The sequence below is a fragment of the Chelonus insularis genome, unplaced genomic scaffold (genome assembly GCF_013357705.1).
Source record: "Chelonus insularis isolate UGA/USDA-ARS -01 unplaced genomic scaffold, ASM1335770v1 contig_352_pilon, whole genome shotgun sequence".
NCBI lineage: Eukaryota > Metazoa > Arthropoda > Insecta > Hymenoptera > Braconidae > Chelonus > Chelonus insularis.
In genome coordinates, this window is record NW_023276517.1 from 335701 (window position 1) to 357970 (window position 22270).

General features: G+C 31.5%; 3 protein-coding genes across 6 annotated transcripts in view; 2 read left to right on the forward strand and 1 right to left on the reverse strand.

Moving 5' to 3' along the window:
- Positions 1–34: 34 nt before the first annotated feature.
- LOC118066710 (U6 snRNA-associated Sm-like protein LSm5) lies at positions 35–2402 on the reverse strand. 3 transcript variants are annotated; one of them, XM_035082984.1, is made up of 4 exons: positions 2213–2402; positions 1884–2080; positions 1697–1772; positions 35–365 (listed from the first exon to the last, which is right to left on the reverse strand). In XM_035082984.1, exons 1-3 carry the CDS (start codon positions 2256–2258, stop codon positions 1740–1742), a joined length of 276 nt encoding a protein of 91 aa, XP_034938875.1. In that variant the 5' UTR covers positions 2259–2402; the 3' UTR covers positions 35–365; positions 1697–1739. The 3 variants fall into 3 exon arrangements, with proteins under 3 accessions (XP_034938875.1, XP_034938874.1, XP_034938873.1); XM_035082983.1 differs by lacking the exon at positions 35–365 and adding an exon at positions 1475–1607; XM_035082982.1 differs by lacking the exon at positions 35–365 and having other exon boundaries at positions 1599–1772.
- On the forward strand, positions 254–1805 carry LOC118066709 (serine/threonine-protein kinase mos-like). The gene is made up of 4 exons (XM_035082981.1): positions 254–377; positions 591–784; positions 852–1240; positions 1305–1805. The coding sequence occupies exons 1-4, from the start codon at positions 295–297 to the stop codon at positions 1620–1622; spliced, it is 984 nt and encodes a 327-aa protein (XP_034938872.1). The 5' UTR covers positions 254–294; the 3' UTR covers positions 1623–1805.
- Positions 2403–2454: 52 nt separating the features above from the next.
- trio (trio Rho guanine nucleotide exchange factor) overlaps positions 2455–22270 on the forward strand; it is a 30213-nt gene continuing 10397 nt past the window's right edge. The window contains exons 1-14 of one of the 2 annotated variants that reach the window (XM_035082962.1): positions 2455–2669; positions 3537–3824; positions 3916–4029; positions 4440–4764; positions 4850–5508; positions 6687–6782; positions 7173–7351; positions 7532–7679; positions 8195–8386; positions 8481–9947; positions 10278–10579; positions 10677–11379; positions 11558–11914; positions 18296–18617. In XM_035082962.1, coding sequence (XP_034938853.1) covers positions 3564–3824; positions 3916–4029; positions 4440–4764; positions 4850–5508; positions 6687–6782; positions 7173–7351; positions 7532–7679; positions 8195–8386; positions 8481–9947; positions 10278–10579; positions 10677–11379; positions 11558–11914; positions 18296–18617 — 5125 coding nt within the window. In that variant the 5' untranslated portion in view covers positions 2455–2669; positions 3537–3563. The remainder of the gene's footprint in view (positions 2670–3536; positions 3825–3915; positions 4030–4439; positions 4765–4849; positions 5509–6686; positions 6783–7172; positions 7352–7531; positions 7680–8194; positions 8387–8480; positions 9948–10277; positions 10580–10676; positions 11380–11557; positions 11915–18295; positions 18618–22270) is intronic. The other variant, XM_035082961.1, reaches the window with a different exon arrangement.

Consider the following 22270-nt stretch of genomic DNA (forward strand, 5'->3'; position numbering starts at 1 on the left):
TATAAATAAACAACTTCTGTAAATAATTAATTAAAAATTCAGTATTATACATAACAATTAGCTTTAGGCAAATGACATACGCCCTAAGATAAAAATGAAAATAAATATTTTAATGTCCTCTAATTGACTGTAATCTATATTTATTTACCTATCCAATCTTCTTGAAGCTTAATAAAATAGAGATAGAATAGGATTTGAATATATAGAAAGGGAAGAAAACAAACAAACATATGAGACAAATGGTATTCTGAAAGCCTAGTATATTACTCGGTTATAAATTATTCCCGAGTTGAAATGGCTTCTCCTCGTCTCGTTGTTTCAGCTTTAACTAAGCGCAGTTTGTCACCACGTGCAGCAAGTAATTTCTGTAATACCAGGTATGTTATTTAAATTTAAAGCAGAGAAAATTATTAATTTAGTACGAATTAGTGGAGGAGTTTTCTACAATTTTCTGAAATGAATCAGTTATTAAAATACTAAAAGTAAATCATTTATTTTTATTCAAGCAATATAGTAAACAAGAGGCAAGTCTAATTCTAGACTTATTCGAATTCTCCAATATTGATTTAGAAATAAATTTTATTTTGTAGTGGTAGACATAGTCTAAGTCCTCGAGCCCCGGATAAGCACCTTCGCGTGCAAAACGTTGGTACAAACAGGGCATTACCATTCAGTATAGACACGCCAAACCGCAAACGAATAATAAATAATGGTCTTCAAGACGAAGAAAAATCTGTTTTGGGTACTGGGAGTTTTGGTACAGTCTACAAGGCTTCATATAAAGGTAAAATATGTTACTGTCGTAAAAATATCATCATATAATTATTTTTATAGTCCTAAATCTTCTCAAGGTGATCAGGTAGCTGTTAAGATCATCAAAAGAAGAAAGCTTAGTGATGCTGAAGTAGAAGCGGAGAAACGAGCATCTATTTTACGACATCCTAATATTGTTCGAGTTCTTGGAATAGAGCAGGGATCTGTTTGGTCAATGATCACCATGGAACTTTGTGACACATCGCTCCAAAATAAACTAGAGAAAATGAGATTAACTAGAAATGAAAGAATTGAGATGTGGAGAGCCATTGGTTCTGCTCTTAATTATTGTCACATGATCGGAATTATTCATGCTGATATTAAGCCGAAAAATATTTTAATAGCATCAAATGGCCAACCTAAATTAGCTGATTTTGGAAGCTCAATCGTTATTGGCGAAGAGAGCAAAGCTTTGTTAGGATCACGCGTAAGTCATTTGAATCAATATAAAAAAAATTACATAATAAAAATTATTATGTTATTTTTAACAGGGTACTCCGGGATATGTAGCACCAGAAGTGGTCAAAGGATCTTTTCCTTCAATTAAATCGGATATTTATTCATTAGGAGTTTTAGCATGGCAACTTTTAGTCAGAAAAGCTCCTTATGCCGGATGCCATCCTCACACAATTCTTTATCTGACAGGAAAAGGCGTAAGACCTTTTGATAACCAGCCAGATAAATATATTGATGATGAGTGTCACAATGAGTACAAAAGTCTGTATAAGAAATTGTGTTCAGTGAACGCAGATAATAGACCAAAATTAGATATAATTATTGATCAACTGAATTTTCTACAAAACAATTAATCGATTAATTATAAATATTGAACTATAATAATATTTAATTTAGCACATATATTAATAAGAATATTTTCAATTACTTTTGGAGTTTTCGGGTTCTTATAACAGCATTAAAAATGTATCTTATGTATCCGGCATTTCACCCCCAGGGACCAACTGTAAAACAAAAAAATTCTATTAATTTCTTAATTTTCAACCATTATTCAGTGTTTATAAATAAATCATCAGAATAGTTATAAGTCTTATATAGAATAAAAAGTTACTAACCATTGTAATATTATTGCCGTTAAGAAGGATTTGATCTAATTTAGTTACTCTTCGACCTTCCGGTGTAGCTTCACTTTCTGTGACATCTTCTAAAAGCATATTCACAAAGTCATCAAACCCAAGTAACGTTCCAACGATTTCTTTGTCGTTTTTCATTATGATGTGTATCCTTGAGCCGATACATTTGTCTACCAGTTCTGAAATAAATATTTTTTATATTTCTATAAATAATTATTGTTCTATAAATAACAAAAAAAAAAAATAATTAAATAAACTCTTAATTTAAGGTTAGAAAATAAATAACAAGTAAATTGATAAGAATTTTGAACCTAGAGGTAGCAAAGTTGATGGGTTTGTGCTCACGGAGCTTGTCATGTTATTGAAAATTATTGTTTATATTATAACTGACTTTATGATATGATTTTTCAATGAATTCTGTTGATTCTTTATTTGATTAAATTATAAACATTTTAACCGCGGAAAATTATTCAATTACTAAACTTGGAATTGGGAATTGAATTCACATTCCAAAGACACAGGAACGGTGGAATAAGTAAAGTGCTGCCTCTCATTGTGAAATCAGAAACTAAGCGCGGCGGTTTAGAGCAGTAGGAGTTGGGGTTTCGGAGAAGATGGCAGAAGATGATATTTTTGCGTTGCTCTGATGACTTTGCACCGCCGATGGAGCAATATGATCCGTAAAGTTATTCCAACAATATTGAGTGCTCACACCTACACTCGAAGGAATATCAACATCATCGGATTTCAGGATTCATACTTACTCAGGTAAAAAAAAATATTCTCAACTCCCACGCAATTTACTTCGCGACAAGAGAGGGAAAGGGGGATTTTGACAATCTATAGCCCGCGACTAACGCCTGTTTATCATAATCTACTATTATATTATACGTTTAGAGAAACCCCTGATAATGATCATTTTACCATTGGACATTAAAAAATCGTTATTTCCTTACATACCAGTAATTTTCATTTAATTTTATTACTCACCACTTTTTAATTTCCAAATTGAGGGTTGCAGACGTGCACGCGTTCCCTTTTCTTCACGGTCAGGATTGATTTGTAGCCACTCAAGCTACGTTCAATGAAAGCGTTATATTTTGTCAAGTTAAGGCTTCACCCTTTCTCTCAGATCAATGTTTTTTATCATTCAACATAACCCTACACTTCACAAAAATAGTTTCATTCCTTTGTCAGTATTTATTCAATTTATTTATATTCAAATTTAATTTCAAACTTTGAAAAGTTGTCTTTCATATTCAATGTCATTAGAAGTTAATATTCCCGCTAGAGAAGTATTACAGAGAAGCAAAAAAAGCTTATGAGTACATAAAAACATAGATCTACAAGTGATCTCACCAACGCTTAACTATAGACACTGTTATCTTGATAGATTTGTCCGTACTTTTAATTAATCTTAACTCTCAACCACAAATCCTTGACCACAGTAACGTTGAATAAACGACTGGAATCATCAATACATAATAATTGATTTAAACATCAATTTGACCTGATCTTAAGTAATAGTTATGGTCAATCAGAAGATTACTATTAACTCTCAATCGATTGGTATTTAAGTTAGTATTGAGTTGGGTATCATAAATCAAATACTAATGAGGATATTATTTCTTTCAGAAAAAGATTACACTAAAAGATTAAAAAATGGATGGGACGCGTGCTGCAGAGGTTCTTCCTCTGCTAGAAGAGCGTTTGGCAATTTTGCCAGGTGGAAGAGATCGTCGTGGTGGTCCAGTTCTTGTATTTCCAACAACATCACGACGAGAACGAGCAAAACCAGAAGATTATCGTCGTTTACTTCAATACCTTTTAGCCATTCCAAACGATGAAGCCAGAGGACTTCGATTTACCGTAATCGTTGATATGAGAGGTGCCACGTGGGACTCTGTAAAACCGATTTTAAAGGTGAACACGAATTAAATTATGATAAGGATTATGTTTCAATGAATAAATGAATAAGCAGATTTGGTATTGATTTATTTGCTTCGGATTCTAGGTACTTCATGAGCACTTTCATCGTTCGGTCCACGTTGCTTTCATCATAAAGCCAGATAATTTTTGGCAAAAGCAGCGTACCTCTTTGGCTAAACAGAAGAAGTATAACTTCGAGGTAAATGGAGCAATCAATAAAAATAGTGGGTTGAATACAGATTTAGTGTATAGTGATAGCACCAGGACTGTTGGCAAGATTCTCTGTCCTACTTTGAACGCGATATTGTCGCAGTAGCGCTTATTGAATGCATTCAACTAGCAAAATCGTAGCGCTGTTCATTGTGGTGCACTGATGCCAAGACCAAATATTCCACAATGCACACGTGCTACAAAATGTGCACTCAGTCACGAGGAGATTATTGTGGCAAAAGCTTGACCTTCTAAAAAAATCAATATTTACCCACTCCACTATCTTTGCCTAGGACAAAATGTCTACAAAATTTTTCTGTTCTCAGTACAGAACTTATCCACCAATACGTCTGAGTTGAATACTGTATTTATTGAATGTATCATTTTTTTTATTTACAGATCAATACAATTAGCTTGGAGGCTTTGGCCAAAGTAATAGATCCTTCTCAGCTGACTGCTGACTTGGATGGATCATTGCAATATGATCATGCTCAATGGATAGACACACGTTTAGCAGTGGAAGATTTTACATGGCAAGCTGCGGATTTACTTGATCGACTTGATGATCTTCAAGAGGATCTCAGCCGTAACGACTTCGCAGATGATGTAGGCGGTGCTAAACACGGCATCGATCTTCATAACGAGATGAGAAAAAAGATAATGAAAGTACCGGTTGAAGAGGTCGAAGTTGTAGGCCAAAGATTACTCCAACGATTTAATAGTAGTAAATAAATATTCTTTTACTGATTTTCTGTAGGATGTATATTCTTTCTTCTAATTGACTTGTTTATGTGTTCAATAAAAAACAGGTATGAGTGGAAGTTCAAGCGAAAGTGGAAGTATTGAGGGAGGAGCATCAGGTGGTGCGGATCCTGATGGTCGTGCACTTGCAGCTATAGTTATTCAGCATTTAGACTCTGTTCATGCAGCTCAACAGCATCTTTTACAACTCTGGCACATTAAAAAGACGAAATTGGATCAATGTTTTCAGTTACGAATGTTTGAACAAGACTGTGAGAAAATGTTCGATTGGATTTGCCATAATCGAGAACATTTCCTTTCCAATTACGTAGAAATTGGACGTTCATACCAGTTAGCAAAAAATTTACAAGAAGACCACAAGCATTTCACCATGAGCTCTATGAACGTTTATGTGAATATCAACAAGATTTTAACAATGGCAGGAAGACTATTGGAGACACAACATTACGCTGCTGGTCATGTAAGAGCGGTGGCAGGTCGTTTGGACCGTGCGTGGAAAGAATTCGCTGCGGGACTTGATGAGCGTACTGCAGTTCTTAGTCTCAGTGTTGTTTTTCATCATAAGGCCGAGCAGTACGTCGACAGCGTGACGGGATGGAGTCAAGCATGCGAGTCGACAAATCTGCCCAATGAAATTGCGGTTCTTGAGTCTCATATACGACAACATCAGACGCTTTATGAAGCCATGTGTCAGGCGTATACTGAGGTATTTTTCTATACTTTTTTATTTAGAAAAGAGAACATTTTATTTAACAAAAAAAAATTACTTACCGCTTCTAGAACTTTTGATAATATAGACACCGTTAGTAACTAAATTAATATTTACTTTTACTAAGGGAAATTTTTATCTATATCTAATATTACATTATATATATTTTTTTTTTAATAATTTATTAGCTTTTAAAGTATTAAATTATCTTCCAGACTATTGTAACTAGAAATAAGTATAAAAAAAATATTGAAAGGCCTTTAAGAAACGTACCTTTTTTTTTAATTTTCTACTTTAATCATTGTAAGAATTTTTTCACTGAGTTATTTACTGTCAAAGAGAAATCAACCCTTTGGCTTTGACTGCTCGTAACTTACGAAGAAATTATCGTAAAACTTGCGAGAACATCAATAAAACGCTGAAATTTTCAAACTCTTTTTTTGTATTATTTTAAAACGTATATGTTTCTCTCAAAGGCTCAGGATTCTGTTAATTTTTTCATTAAACTTAATTTTCATTTGAAGTAAATTTTGTTTTATAAAACCTGAAGTAAATATAAAATACAATATTACATTGTGTAAATATTTGAAGTAACTAATAACTGAGTTTTAATATGTTTATTTTCAAATTTTTCATAAAATTAATATGAGTATAATTGAAATATGAAAAAAAGATAAAGAAGAAAGATGTCTTATCAGTAAATAGGAAAATAATAAGTGAGAAAAATTTAACAGGTTTACAACGCATATCAAGCACTTTTGAGCGGTCTGGGGACGATGTTGCAAGTTTGTCACAGTTCAAGTACCACTGGTGTCACCGGCAATGACATATTTCACAGCGATTATGTATGATTATATTTTATATTGTATTTATTCTTCCAGCGAAAGACAAGGCAAATGATAACCTGGTGACTGGGCGAAGAATAACATTAAATTCTTTCCAGGGATAATATTATTACTAATTTATTTAACGGTGATGAGATGTGTAATATATATAGATATATAAACATTCTTTTTATCTTATATCTTACTTGAATAATTAGTTATAATTTAAGCAATAATTAAACATTAAAACATACAAAAAACAATTGTAAAATTATTGCTAAGGTGAAGGTAGATCTACTGATAGATTTTAACATTCTCTTACGTATGGCTTTGGCTTATAACATTGTTTAGGTACACAGTACCAGTAAGAAGCTTCTCTATCAACTGGATCATCTTGTTCAAGTCTGTAATCAACCTCAAGGGATTGACCACTCCAACAGAAAACATGTATGTTAACGTCTTTCTCTCTTTGTCTGAGAATTAAATTCCCTTTTCTTCCAATTTATTTTTTTTTCTTTCATTTAATCTTTTTTTACAACTTCTTTTTCTATTCAACAGCTCTATAAATATCACATTTTCCTCATCCACTTATACTGTATTATTTTCATTTTATTAATTGCACTATAAAAGTACTTTGCAACTACGAGTAAATGCTTGTTGTACAAACAAAAATATATCAAATAGTTCAATGATAAATTTGAAAGGAAAAATTTATCTGGTAGATAGTTAACGGATTATTGTTATCATTGAACTATTTGTGTGAATAATATTGTATATTTTTGATAAATGATGGGAAAAATATGAATGAATAGAATTAATTGGATTATATTCGATTAGAGCCAAGACGGTCATGGGATGGATAACCGCGGTGGTATGAGTGGAAATCCAGCCGCAGATTATAGCGAGGGTGCATCACACGTGCTTGCGGTTATTCATCAGATTTTAGGTCATCACCGAGCTCTAGAAGCTCGCTGGCATGCTCGCAAAGTTAAATTACACCAACGACTTGCTTTAAGGTATGAGTTATTTCATGTCTGTGATGTTCAATCAATGTTTTTCACTATACAACATTGCAATCAAATTAATTTCGATACTTAGTATAATCTGCTAACATGAATTACTTAAATTAATGTACTTAACTTTTATCAAACTATTGAATGGGAATTTATTTTCCGTAATTTTATTTATTATTATAGGCTATTTCAAGAAGATGTTAAACAAGTATTGGACTGGTTAACTAATCACGGTGAAGTATTCATTAGAAAGAATACTGGAGTAGGTAGAAATCTTCAGAAAGCACGAGTCTATCAGAAAAGTCATGAACATTTCGAAAATGTTGCTCAGGTAAATAGGATTCTTTTTCAGATTTTAAAACCCAGAGGTATAGTCATAATTCACTGGGGTCATTTAGTATACGTTCTTTGATGCAGTTATTTCTGCAGTAGCTAACTTTTACAATTTTGTGCTCACTTAAATTTGTAAATTGAACGCGTTCCAACTTTGTCTGCTATGAGAGTTATTATCTCGGTAAAAAATTAAGTTACAAACTTGAACGAAATCTTCAATTATTCGTCAAACGCTTTTTTGTATATTTTTTCTGGTATATATGTATAAAATTATACAATATCAAATTCTTGTTAATTATATACATTTATTTTCTGTATCTTTCTTATACTATGAGTTCCTATATTGTTGGCATTAGCGCAAGATTTTGGATTTAACATTTTTTAAGGAGACACAAAAATAATTTTTAAAAGTAACACAGTAAACATGACCCTATAATAATAATTCAAAGAACTTTATAATGATGCAATAACTCTAATCACTTATTAATGATGAATTAATTAATTGTTGTCTAGAATACTTATACCAATGCAACGAAATTGCTCACAGCAGCCGAAGAACTTGCCCACACAGGTGAATGTGCACCCGATGAAATTTATGCTGTAGCACAGGAATTAGAAGCACATGTTAGCAGCTTCGCCACGCGAGTTGAACAAAGACGTCGTCGATTGGATTTAGCAGTTGTATTTTATACTCATGAAAAAGAAGTATGCTACCAATTGCATTATTCCAGTTTAATTGAATTGCTTTAAATTTAATTACAGAGAATAATTTATGAATTTTTTCTAATTTATTTCACAGTTAAGTGGATGGGTAGATGAACTTCGTCAAGAGTTACAACAAGATGAAGTTGCTGAAAACCTAGAAACTGCAGAAAGGCTTTTAGATCAGTGTGCGCAGCACAGAGCATCGTGCTTAGAAGCTTGTACGTCAACAATAGCCCAAGGTGAAGCTCTACTACAAGAATTGAGAGACTCGACTGAAGCTCCAGACACAACAGGGTCAGTAAGCGCTGTAGAAGCCGCTCTTGACAGACTGGCAGTGCTTCGGCAAGAGTTGGAGGAGCTTTGGGCTACTCGTAAGCTTCGTCTGGAACTATGCTTACGTTTGCGTGTGTTTGAAAGAGATGCGCTCGAGGCAAGTGGACAGTTGGAAATGTGGGCGCAAGAGCTCCGGGCACCACCAAGAGAAGGATCACCAGAGCAATTGCTTCGCGTGCACAATGATGGTGTAGCTCACATGCAAAATACTGCATTCCAAGTTCTTCAACAGGGTCAAGAACTTGCTCAAGTATTAGAACAAGCGGGTGTATGTATAATGGCTGACGGTCAGCATACTGCTACTGCACGAGTTCAAGTTCTTTTAGAATTTTTAAATGAACGAGAAATGGATGCCGAAGATCTAGCAGAGTATCGACGTGTGCGTTTAGAACAAACTGCACAATTAGTTCAACTTCAAAATGATGCTCAGCATGTAGCTAGTTGGATCAGAAATGGTGAAGCTATGCTTTTAGCATCACTACGAGTTCCTGAAAATCTATCAGATGCAGAACAATTGCGTTTAGAACACGAACAATTTCAAGTTGCTATTGAAAAAACACACACCTCAGCAGTTCAAGTAAAACATCGAGCTGATGCTCTAGTTGGTGCTAATCATTATGACCCCAAAAGTATCCGTGAAGTCGCTGAAGATGTAACAAAACGGTGGCAGCAACTCGTAACTTGTGCTGAAGAAAGACATAAACTTGTAACTGCAAGTATAAATTTTTATAAGACAGCGGAACAAGTCAGGTCTGTGTTGGATAGTTTGGAAAGAGAGTATCGAAGGGATGAAGATTGGTGTTGTAACGGGGAAAAAGGAACTCAAGTCCATACGCTTATTAGCAAACATCAAGAACAAAAGGAAGCTTTTCTTAAAGCTTGTACTTTAGTGCGCCGCACTGCAGAGACATTTCTAAAATATACCAATAGGAGTTTACAGTTTTATAGTTACAAAAGTATAAGTGGTGGGTCAGAAAATAAAGTGAAAAATATTCTTGAAGAATTATTAAGCAAAGAAAATAAAGTATTAGAGTATTGGACACAGAGAAAAAAACGTCTTGATCAATGTCATCAATATGTCTTATTTGAACGCAGTGCAAAACAGGCTTTAGAATGGATCCGTGAAACTGGTGAATTATACCTTGCAACACATACAAATGTTGGGAAAAATCGTTTGGAAAATGAACAACTTCTTTACGAACACAATGAGTTTAAAGGGGCAGCAAAAGTGAGTATTTACATACATTATTTTGTTGTTATTTATAAATTATGATATGAAAGATCATTGTATTGAATTCGGGTTATTCTAAAGACAGCTTCTGACATCAGATCTTTGCGTAATAATTTTATTCATTACTCTGCCAAGTAATACATAGCATAGAGAACGTTTCACTCAATTGCAGTTTGTCCACTAACTACGCGTGAATTCGATTAAAATATGGTGCTAATATCATTGCATTGTAAAATTAAAGTAAAAAAAAAACAATTATAAGTTAATTTAATAACCGTGTAATTGTACCTAATTATATCATTAATTTTTATAATTTTTAAATTACAGGAAACGAGAGAACGAGTAAAATTACTTATTCAGCTAGCAGATAATTTGGTAGAAAAAGGACACGCTCATGCTGCTGCAATTAAACAATCTGTGGCTGAAGTTGATCAGCGATATAAGGATTTTAGTATGCGGATGGACTGTTATAAGACGCAAATTGAAGATGATTTAGGAATACAATCAGATGATGGTCAAAAAGATTTATCAATTGATCGTAATTCGGATCCTCTTCTTGAAGAAAAAATTAAAGGAAAAGATCTAAAAGAGTTGAACGAAGAAAAACGTCGTTCTGCACGTCGAAAAGAGTAAGTTTAAATTTTTTAACATAAATAGAGATTATTGATTCACTCTTAATTGTTAAAAGTTATTTAATATTAACATCTTACTTATTTTTTAAAACAGGTTTATTATGGCTGAACTGTTACAAACTGAGAGAACTTATGTGAAGGACTTGGAGACTTGCATTCGATGCTTTCTAGAGGAAACTCGAAATGGTCGAGGCAATGTTCCACCTGGATTGCAAAGTCGTGAATCAATAATATTTAGCAATATGGAAGAAATATATCAATTTCACTCGGATACATTTTTGCGAGAACTTGAAAAATATGAAACAATGCCTGAAGATGTCGGTCATTGTTTTGTTACCTGGGCAGCTAAATTCGACATGTATGTGACGTATTGCAAAAATAAACCAGAGAGTAATCAGTTATTAGTAGCTCATGGTGGAACTTGGTTTGAAGATTTGCAACGAAAGCATCGTGTCGAGCATCCTATTGCTGCTTATTTGATAAAGCCTGTGCAAAGAATAACAAAATATCAGTTATTGCTCAAAGATTTGCAAGCTTGCTGTCAAGAAGGACAGGGAGAAATAAAAGACGGGCTAGAAGTTATGCTGAATGTGCCTAAAAAAGCAAATGATGCCTTACATTTGAGTTTACTTGAAGGCTGCGATGTTAGGATTGATGCACTTGGTGATGTAGTTTTACAAGATTCATTTACAGTTTGGGACCCAAAGCAACTTATTCGTAAAGGACGTGATCGTCATATTTTTCTTTTTGAACTCTACCTCCTATTCAGTAAAGAAGTCAAAGATTCGGCAGGAAAGGTAAATAAAATATTTCATGTATTACAATATTTATTAATCAGAAATTATTTTCAACATTTTATATTATGAAAGTATAAAGTAAAGTAATCAAAAACTCTGAATAACCTAATTAATGTTATCAACATTTAATAATTTGTATTTCATGAATGTTAATAGCCCAATTCATTAATATTTTTAGGTCAAATATATATATAAAAGCCGACTGATGACCTCTGAGCTTGGCGTAACAGAACACATCGAAGGTGACGAGTGCAAATTTGCTGTTTGGACCGGACGTGCACCAACTAGTGATACCCGTGTTGTATTAAGAGCTAATTCATTAGAAGCAAAGCAGTTATGGGTTAAAAGACTTCGGGAAGTCATTCAGGAAACATATTTCAGTCTAAGTATGCCCAAGAGTCCAGCAAAGAAGAGCTCAAGTCAAAGATCTAGTAGAGACTTGGAGGAATGTGCTTCTCTTGATGATAGTGTTGAAAACTTGGATAGAAATTCTTTAGCATCGTTTGGATCAACGAATACTACAGATTCAGATAAGGTAAGTTCCATTTATTGTCATAAAAATTTAAATTTAAGATACGTTGAACAAAATTTATATGAATTATTTTATGACGGAAATAACTTATTTCAACAAAAACTTTTCTAAAAAAAAAAAAGAAGTTAAATTTTGATTTTTTTGATGAATTATGCTACTTACTAATGACGTAGGTTAGTTTTATAATTAAACATAGGTTAGTTAGGAAACTTTGATAAAAGTATATTTATTTTATTCCGGAATTGAATTAACAGTCTTGAGTACACTGAAGTATTCAAAAAAAATAATATAAATTTCAAATTAATTAATCTAGTACAGTGTTATATTACGATAACCACATAGAAGCGTAAAGATATAATTAGAAAAATATACCAGATACTTATGAAGTTCTGAAGTTCCTTGATTGCAATAAGGATGCTCAAAAAATAAGTGGAATAGTTTCACGAATTACCCTCTATATTGTCAAGTAAAGTGACTAGAATAAAATTCCACGACAAGAATGAGTACGAGGACTTAAACACACGAGGTCGCGGTGTCCAGGTCGAGTTGAAATTGGGCTCGGCTGGGAGTGAGATGACGGGTTTAGGCTGGGTGAAGGAAATGTCGCAGGATCGATGATCCGGAGCAGACGCCTACCAGATCTGTGAGGAGAGAATAAATGGAATGGCTTAGTTGACCAATGCATAGATGTAAGGTGCTAGTTGTTTCCACACATGCGCATAAAAGCTGGTAGATTGTGTGGGAGCTGGTAATTGGGTTCACCGGCGCACTTGAGCGTACGCGAGGAAGAGTTCGCCGGGTTGCTGCTAGCGTAGTTGCGCTGGGATTCATCCCAGGAACAGCTCTCAAGTCATCAGTACGGACGCGACTCTCGGGTCCGCCGGACTCCGAAGACGCGGTTCCAGCAATTACCTGGTGCCGCTGAATGATCTCGTGATCATGATTATTTGTGGACTCATCGCATCCGTCGCCGTCACACTGTCGGCTTTGACGGGTCTGCGATTTTGTCATTTTGCATAAGAAGTCTTTCTGAAGACAACAACTGCATTGTTTTAATCCAAAGAAAATTTTAAAAACGAGAATAAATTGTATCAATTATTCAAGAGCTAAAGATCAAGAGATAAACGATCTTCCGCAGCATCTGCAATGACGTCACCGGTCAGACAACCGACGACGATTGTCCAAAAGGCGAGACGCAAGATCTCTTTACCTTGGTTCCGTCAAGGCTCTGTTACACCACCACATCCTGCTCTTTCACGACAACACACTATTGACACTCCTGGATCATTCCAAGCAAGACAGTTACGTCGTCATCCTTCTTTGGCTCAGGTACCATCGATTTAGGCTTCAGTCATCTCTTTTAGATTTTTGTTGATACTTCTTTTTCATTGATAAATGTCTTTGGCACTTTTAGGTATTGTAGGAGAGTACGAAATAAAAATTTATCTTTCGTATTCTTTTTGATAGATTTGCGCAAATGCGAATAATCGATTTGCTACGCCTCAATGAATGTCCTAGTGACACATCAAATGTTTGTAATAACATTTGATCGATCAGTACAAATTTTCTCTTAAAATTATTACTTTGAGAGTTATAAGAAATGTGACGTAGAAATATCTACCAATTATTCTTCAAAAGATTAGGAATGCCATTTCATAATATTTATTTTTTTACGATCAACTGGAATATTATTTCATTTAATTACATCGGGTCATTGAGTAACTAACAAAAGTGTATAAAAAGAGTATATTTTTTATTGGAACTCAATTAAAATCATTCCACTTATTTTAGTAAATATTATCTGGACTTCGTAACTTTTTTTTACACACAACCTGTTTCAATGTGTTAATGAATTGTTTATTTCATTTAAACTCCATTTTCAGTGAAACGATTCACCTTTTAATTGAACAGATTATTCTACCGGAAATTTTCATTCTTAAAGTTATTTAACAATTAAAATTGAATCTAAGTTCTACAAAAAGAATTCTTCTCAATATAAAATGGTTGATTTATTTCAATACTCGCGTATATCAATTATTTTCTTTAGAAATTTGTTCTATTATAAAAAAATACAATAGTTAATTATTGAACAATTAATTTATTTTTCACTCTAAATAAATATTTTTTTCTAAAAGATTTTATCATCTTTAAAAGGAAAATTTGAAATAAATTTTTATTTTAATCTTAATCGCATATTGATGGAATTGTTTTATAAATGATATTATTTATTTCAAAGAATTTTATCGAATTCAAAAGAACTGGTGTATTTATTTATAAAAAATTATTTTTTTAATCACACATATTTACGTGCAGGTGACTTAAGATTTATTGGATTCTTTGTCAGTTAACCCAAGAATAAATAAGGCCATTTCTATTTATTTTTAACGTTTCATTTAAATTTATTTTCTCAAGAATCAATGGAAAAGTCTTATAGATATTTGTTGCAACCACAAAGTAACTTCCTTATGTAATTGATAAAATTTTCCTTTACACATTTCTTTGGAGAAAAAATATTATTTTTAATCTAAATCATCACGAATCAAAATAAACTCACGATCAATGGATTAATGGTTGGATGCAACGAATGAAAATGATCTCCCCAGTAAATGTAATAGTCACTCGTGTGTAGTCGCAATTAACTATTGATTGCGATTGCATTCAAATATAAAAATAAATTAAAATAACTTCTTATTTATGATTTTTATTTAATTTTTTTTTCTATACAAGAGCTTACTTATGTCAAAAATTCATTGAAATTTTTGCAATAAAATTTATTACTAAATTTATCTTATTTGTAACATCAACCAACATTCTATATGACGACATTGAACCATGTAAATTTGTATTGGCTTCTCTACGTAAATGGCTTTATCGATTTCAATAAATTTGACATTAATTGGTTCACTATTAACAGCAAATTTGTTCATTAAAAATTTAATATTCATGAACCATAAGGGTTTATATATATATGTATATACAAAAATGAACGTTCACTAATGTTCAATTTACAGACATGTACGTAAGAGTGAGTTTTGCATGAAGCCTATTTATATCAAAAAGAGAGAACATCTAGGGAAAGATCTCTCAGGAGGCTGTCTACCGTTAAATAAATTGCTGACAGTATTTACCAAGTTTCTGGAATTTTTTAGCAATGTATTTCAACAATAAATTTTTATTTACTTCAACAAAATAATGCGAAAAATAAACACCTTAAATTTACAACAATATTCTGTTGTGAATACTAAACAGGATATAATCAACTAAGATAAATTCAATCATTGTACTAGAAGCCGTAAAAGCTTAGCAAAGAAAATGAAAAGAAAAAAAATTGCAAGAGGAAAATAAAGTGTTTCCTTAAAAAAGACCTGGAAAAGTGTTGACACATTTGGTTTCACGAAAGACAAGCTTAAACTTCGAGCATCTCTTTACGTAGATAATGAATACATTCGTGATGCACTAGTCTTTTTATGTTTGTTCTTTCACCTGTCTAGATTTTATCATCTAGTCATTACCATTGTTTGAAATGCTTTAAAATAATTTCAAACAAAAATAGAGTAAAATGAAATTTTTAACAAAATTTCAAACAATGATAACTTATTCGTCAATTTATGATGAATAAAAATCTGAAATTGGCTGATTAGATATGAGATTTCTCCTTGAAATGTATATTCAGTGTATGAACTAATTCAAAGATGATATTCTTGAATGTTAAACAAGTTGAAATGAGCCTATTGTTTAAGTTTCCATCGGGAAATGGGTGAAGTACATTAGTGGGAAATCTAATTAAACTTTTCCGTATTATTGTAGTATCATTATTAGGTGTATATTGTGTCTGTGGTGAATAATAAACATATAACATTTCACTAAAGTAATTTAATAGAAAGAAACAACTAGATTTAATGTTCATAGATGTTATAATAATGCTAATAAACATAAAATTTGTTCAAACAATAAAAATTACTCAAAGTTTATGATGATGACTTTTACTGTTCTATAAATTGGAGTCATCAGAAATATTGATGTCAAAAGTTTTTTACAATCACTTTTATTTGTGTTAAATTCACGAATTGTTTAGAAAAACAAGTTATTTTTATTTTAAAATCAGATGTGACGTAAACTTTTTGTTGTTTTTTGTTTATAATGGTCGTGAAGTTTTGAAAATATATAAAATTAATTTGAAATGTAAAATAAAAATAAAAGATTTATTATGTTATTTAATTAAATTGAGTATATAACTTACATACAGTAAACAAAACGTTTATAAAGATACAAAAAAAGTTTTATTTTTTTAATAAATGTGTAACTGGATAATTCAAATGCCGTGTTAAGTGTCGTATTAACAAATGATACTATTGTGAACAGGTTTTAAACAATGTCTGTGGACATATTCAATTTAATTATCTACTATACACAACACTGTATGTATTCAATATAATAAATAAGTTATTTGTTGAAAAATGTTACTTCATGAGGATAGTAATATTACATAAAGGGCATTCATTAAAATACATTGATAATTAATGTAAATTTTCTAAATGAAAGCTCATAGTTTTAAAGGAAAAAATTGAAAATGCTTTCAAAGTTGTTTCATATAAAAATATTTTACTGAGCTTTAAAAAGTTTTTTTTAATAATTAATAGCACGAGCTTCTGAAAACATTTTTATCTCTAATCAATAGAAATTTTTGTATTATGTAGATATATCTCATTAATTATCACACTATCTATAAATTATAAATTTATGCAGGCATATTATTTCATATATTTTAAGATTAAGAAAAGTGTCATTAATATTTTTTATTGCTCCCAAGACTTCAATTATACCATATCTATAAAATATTCATAGATCATATGAATATTTGAATGACATAAAGATAAAAAGATATAAATAAATATATTTCCCACACTTAATCAAACAATGAACACCAGTGGGCATAATATAATTAACACTGGTTCAAAAAATCAATTTTAGGGTCATCTTGAAATATCTTAAGAAAGCTTAATATCATTTTATCGAGAAGGACCTTTTATGTAAATCTTCTTAAAAATATTCGGGGAGAATTAAATGCATGGATGAAATTAAAGTAGACCCAAAACCTATGTTCTAACTGACATGTGTCATCATAGTCTTACTTATTACTTGAATATAGAAAATAATATACTTAATCTCCCCTATTCATATTTCTGTCAATTGAGCTGTTTTACGTCAACGTGTTATCCAACTCCTGGACACTGTTTGACAACCTGATATTAATCATTTCTATATTTTATTATAAATACGATAAAAAAGGGTTCTTGAATAAATGAATTGCTATATACCATTAAAATGACTTGGCAAATAGTAACAATATTTAATTAACTATTGTTTTTATCTTAGAGGAAAATCGAAGCCTCTTGGAGGACAAATGTCGATGATCCAGGTCGCAAGTAAAGGCCGTAATGTTTTCTCGTTAAATAAAGTATTCTCGAAGGTCGTATGGGGCTTTATGTCCTCGTCGCTTTGATTTCGCTTCACTGCGGATTTATCCATGTTCACACAAACGACTCTGCTGTGGAGTTAGATAGTTCGGTTAGCCCAAGAGATAAAAAGAATTTGCCTGGAACAGTCGACAAATTTTCATCTTTGTCATCATATGATGAATTGAATGTACTCAATAAATTCTGTATACTCATAATCTTAAATTAAATTGTAATAAAAAAAATATGGTCTCAAAGGAAAAATTACTGTCATTGATTTGACTCTTATAATATTGAGGTGTCAAAAAAATGAGTACGTCTTTCCAATAAAATTAAAAGCAGTGAAGCAAGAATAATACATTAATCGCTCCGGCGATCCGCAAATTCAAAAGCTCGTTGTATAGATGTATCTATTTTTCATCGATACATAATATAACTCTATTGATTATTCAAACTATTCTCTTAACATTTAATTCATCAAGTCTTCTAGTACATGTTCTATACTATGTCCTCGATATTCAAGTGGAATTGTAAACTACGAACCACCTGTTTTAGATCTTCATCTAAGTTGCGTGTACCTTACACTGCTTCTGGACAATCATGATGCTCATGTTTGCACGTCAGGGGTTTGTTTAATGGATTGGGGATGGGCGGTATTCATGAGCTTGATAGTGATCTAATTCCTTGAATTTTCATTTTAAATTGTCAGTTTGTATAAAAAAAGTCTAAAAATTAATTGGATTAAGTTAGCTAATTAACTAAATTTTAAAGAAAATTTTAAACTAAAATTCAAGTCAATGAAATTTATTATTTATAATGTATTTTACATTTCTTGTTTATTAATATTAATGAAGAATAAATTTGACCGTTAGCTTAATACATTAATTCTATAAATTTATTCTAATCTTTTTATCTTCGTTGCTTACAGACAGGAGTGGCTGAAATGACGTGGGTTGTAGCTGACCACTCAGCAGCCGCAGGATCTCGAGAACTTAGCGTGACTAAAGGACAACAGGTCGAGGTGATCGAAAATGGTAGCGTACATTCTGGAGGTAGTAACAGCGGTGAATGGACTTTAGTAAGGTTACCAGCAGCTCCAGGTTCAACAGAACCTCCTGCTGAAGGTTTAGTACCAACCAGTGCGCTTAAACAACCACCCACAACTTCTTGCAAAACTTCACCTTCAAGAAAAGCACCGTCGCAAACTAATATCACAATTGCTCAACAACCTGTCACTCAAGAAGATACTGGTAAGTTATTTGAACAAGTGTTTCCATGGTAATATTCTTTTTCATTTTAAGCTAATTTCCCTTATGACTATTATTATGATAAGTTACTATTTAATATGAATTCTCATCCGCATAACTAAGTGGATTATGATATAATTATGGAGAAAATGATGAGTTGAAATGGAGTTTAATGAGAAAAAAATAGAGCACGGAAATGATGAGAAAGGTGAGAGAAGTTTTATGAACATAAAGGCCTAAGGTCATGGTAAAAAAAGCTAAAGACTAGGAATAGAGTTCCTAGCTATCGTGAACATGAGAGTGATGTTGGAAAAAAAAATGTATTGAAGATTGAATTGAACGTCTTGATAGCTGACAGAAAAAGGAAACCACAAGTAAAAGAAAAAATCAGAAATTAATTGTAGCATGTGAAAGAGATCGGAAGCTAATAATTTGAGAAAATTAATCCAACTAGTGTGAAAGGCTTGTTGTACAGGAGCAAATTAGATGAAGAGAATGATAGAGATATAGATCGAGAGAGACAGAGAAGAGAAGAGACAAGAGTTACTCAAATATAGGGTCTGGTATCTCGCGATTTCTGAGTGCTTTTACGTCTACTCCATCTCCCGCAGTCGATCAATACGCACCATCGCGTGTCCTTGACCAGTTCGCAGACTCCGACTCGAGGGTGGTACTTTTACTGCGCGACCTATCGCAATTTTTAACACGCGTGGACTTGAGAGACTGTGTCACAACGCCGCGGGATTAATTCAAAGAGGGAAGACTATTTTATTAGTCGTTCTTTGACAGTCATTAGAAGATTCATTAAATCTTTATAGAAAATCATTACATTGTTAGTATTTTTTTCCACCATTTTGATTTTTATTTGATATTATTTTGAATTAAAGCTGATGATAGACGAAAAGAAATTATTTGTAACAGCAACAGATTTTCGGTTTGTTTTATAATAATAAAACACTAGAAATCATGAGGTGTATAAAGCATTCAGCATTCAAATGATTGTTGTTATAAACTTTCATTTAATCAGAAAATCATTTTTCTACTCTCTACAGATTATTGCTGTAGTTTTAATAGCTTTTTTTATTGTCATTATAGACTAAAGTTGTAACCTACAAATTTTTTCTGTTAAAGATACAGAAAGAAATATGTAATGGTAACAAATCGAAAATCTGTTGTTACTGAAATTTTTTCTTCGATGTAATTATCATTTTTTTCGAAGTCAAAATGATTTTTGTCTCTTCATCCATTATTTTAATGAGAGGGTTTTGATTTTTTTTTTTTTTAAAGCCATCGTTACGTTTAAAAGATAGCAAGAAGCATTAAAAAGTTCATAACATATTTCCCATTTTCTAAAAATATTTTTAACTCATTTGAAGCGATATTTGAAATGCATATTCATTTTATTTTCGTTCACATAATTTGAAAGAATAATGTCATTGCATTCTTTGTATATAATAATGATGATTCTGATGCAGCTGTTGATGTTATTGAGTCAATGAATCGTGATTTTGTTTTAGAGTTTAAAATTTTTTTTTCATTTCGTCGATACAAATAATTTAAATATTCAATAATGCGTGGAAAAAGTTTGTAGAAAGCTATTAGTTTTATTTGAAAAAAAAAAAAAAAGGAAAAAAATTGTCACATTGAGTACACGATTTATTTATGGAATAAAGCTATTTTTGTGTTTTATTTCATATAATTGACGATTTTTTTATTAAGTGAGCTTTTTACCTCTATTGAATTTGAAAATAACTCCATTAAACACTTAATGGGTAAATTTTTCATATAATTTTTTTTTTTTTTTCATTATTTTTCAAAATACTGTTAAAATATTTTTAAAAGTTATTTTTGAATTGTGATTGGATTTTGGAAATTGATTATAGGATTAGAAAAGTTTCCAATTATGTTTAGTTTTCTATTTATAGAGTTTTGTTATAATTCTATTATTCACTGAATTTGTTCTCTTTAGATTTAATTATCGTCAAAAAAACAAAAATATTCAACGAAAAACTTTTGCCAATTATTCATTTTAATCACAACTAAAACAAAAAGTGTCTAACAATAACTTGATTTACTGCAAATTTTTTTGCTAAAAAAACAAAAAATATTCCACCAAAAGAGCTGTCAGTGGGGATAGTAGTAGAAACACAAAAGATAAGGTAGTAAGTTAGTCTTGTGGAAACATCAGTCGTAAAGACTCGCTTGTGGTGTAACGTGTTAATCATCATTGCAAATGGACGATATCACAAATCAACGATTTATTTCTGTCGTGCGAGCTCAGTCACTTCCGTTGTTGAAGATTTGTCGAAAAGGTTTGATAAATTTATCAATTGTTATCTCATATCATAAAATTGAAATTCTCTTATCATGATAAGTAAGAGTAACGATAGTGCATAAAATATTTGTTGATATAAGCCTCGCGAAGATTGATGTCTTGCAATTGGTAGGCAAAACGATCGACACTCAACAATTTCATTGAATTCCTTTTATGGAATCCAGTGCCTTATATGATGTGGAATTTTATTATGTGTAATTTAGTTGTGAATTGTTCAAGGAATTTCATTTGCTGATAGAGAAAATATTTTTCATAAGGTTCTTCCAATTTATAAATATATTTTTTTATTACTCGACAGTGATGATAGGTGAATATGAATAAAGCTCATCCAAGACAATATTGGAAGATTCATTTCTAAAAAATTAATTATCAATCATTATTATTGAACAAAACAAATAGAATATGCAATACCAATCTTGTATTCCAAATTTAGAAACATTCATGACAGTTTTTTCACTTAATTCAATTAACAATATTTTATTAACTGATAAATGGGATTAATTGGAATATAGGTAGATAGTTGTAGCATCAAAATTGTTCCTCTATTTCCTCTAAAGTCCATTCTGATTGTATGTTTCTACGTGACAAACGATGTTATCAATGAACTATAACATTTGATCATTTTTAAATTCTTTATTTATTTACATATCTACATAGTTAATTAGTAAATTGCATTTAAAAAGTCAAAGGTGAATATTCGTTACAAGCTTTATGCTACGTAAATGTTAGTCAATTGTAGATAAATGTTATTAAGTATTTATATTTTTCTTAGAAAATAATTGAAATTTAAAATTATCTGAGAATTCCCTGTTTTATGTCTTATAACCACTTCCTTCCGTTTCAAAAGAATCATAAAACATTTGTTGAAGAAAATCTTCTTAATTAGAGAATGAATACGAAATATAAATAAGACATAAACTGAGTAATAATTTACTTTAAACAGGAAAGGAGAAAATTTTTTGTATACTGTGTGTGAATATTTATTCACCATACATTTGCTTCATCAATTCAATCAGCCTTTATTCTCAATTTCAATATTAGTACATGTACGCTCTGTTACTATGGCAATTTTCCAAGATCATAAAAATAACTATTATTCTATGTAGATACCATTGACATTATATTCCTTCCTGTGATGTACGTTGAACAATATGTGTAACTATATGTTACACTTTTCATTCATAAAAATAATATTTTAATTTTATTTTCACTTCCTTCCTACTCAATTTTAATTTTAATCAATGTTTACCTAATCGCAATCGTTCTTCATTCAGCTTTTTAAACTCTAATGCAGAATAAAAACATGCTCATATTTTTTTAC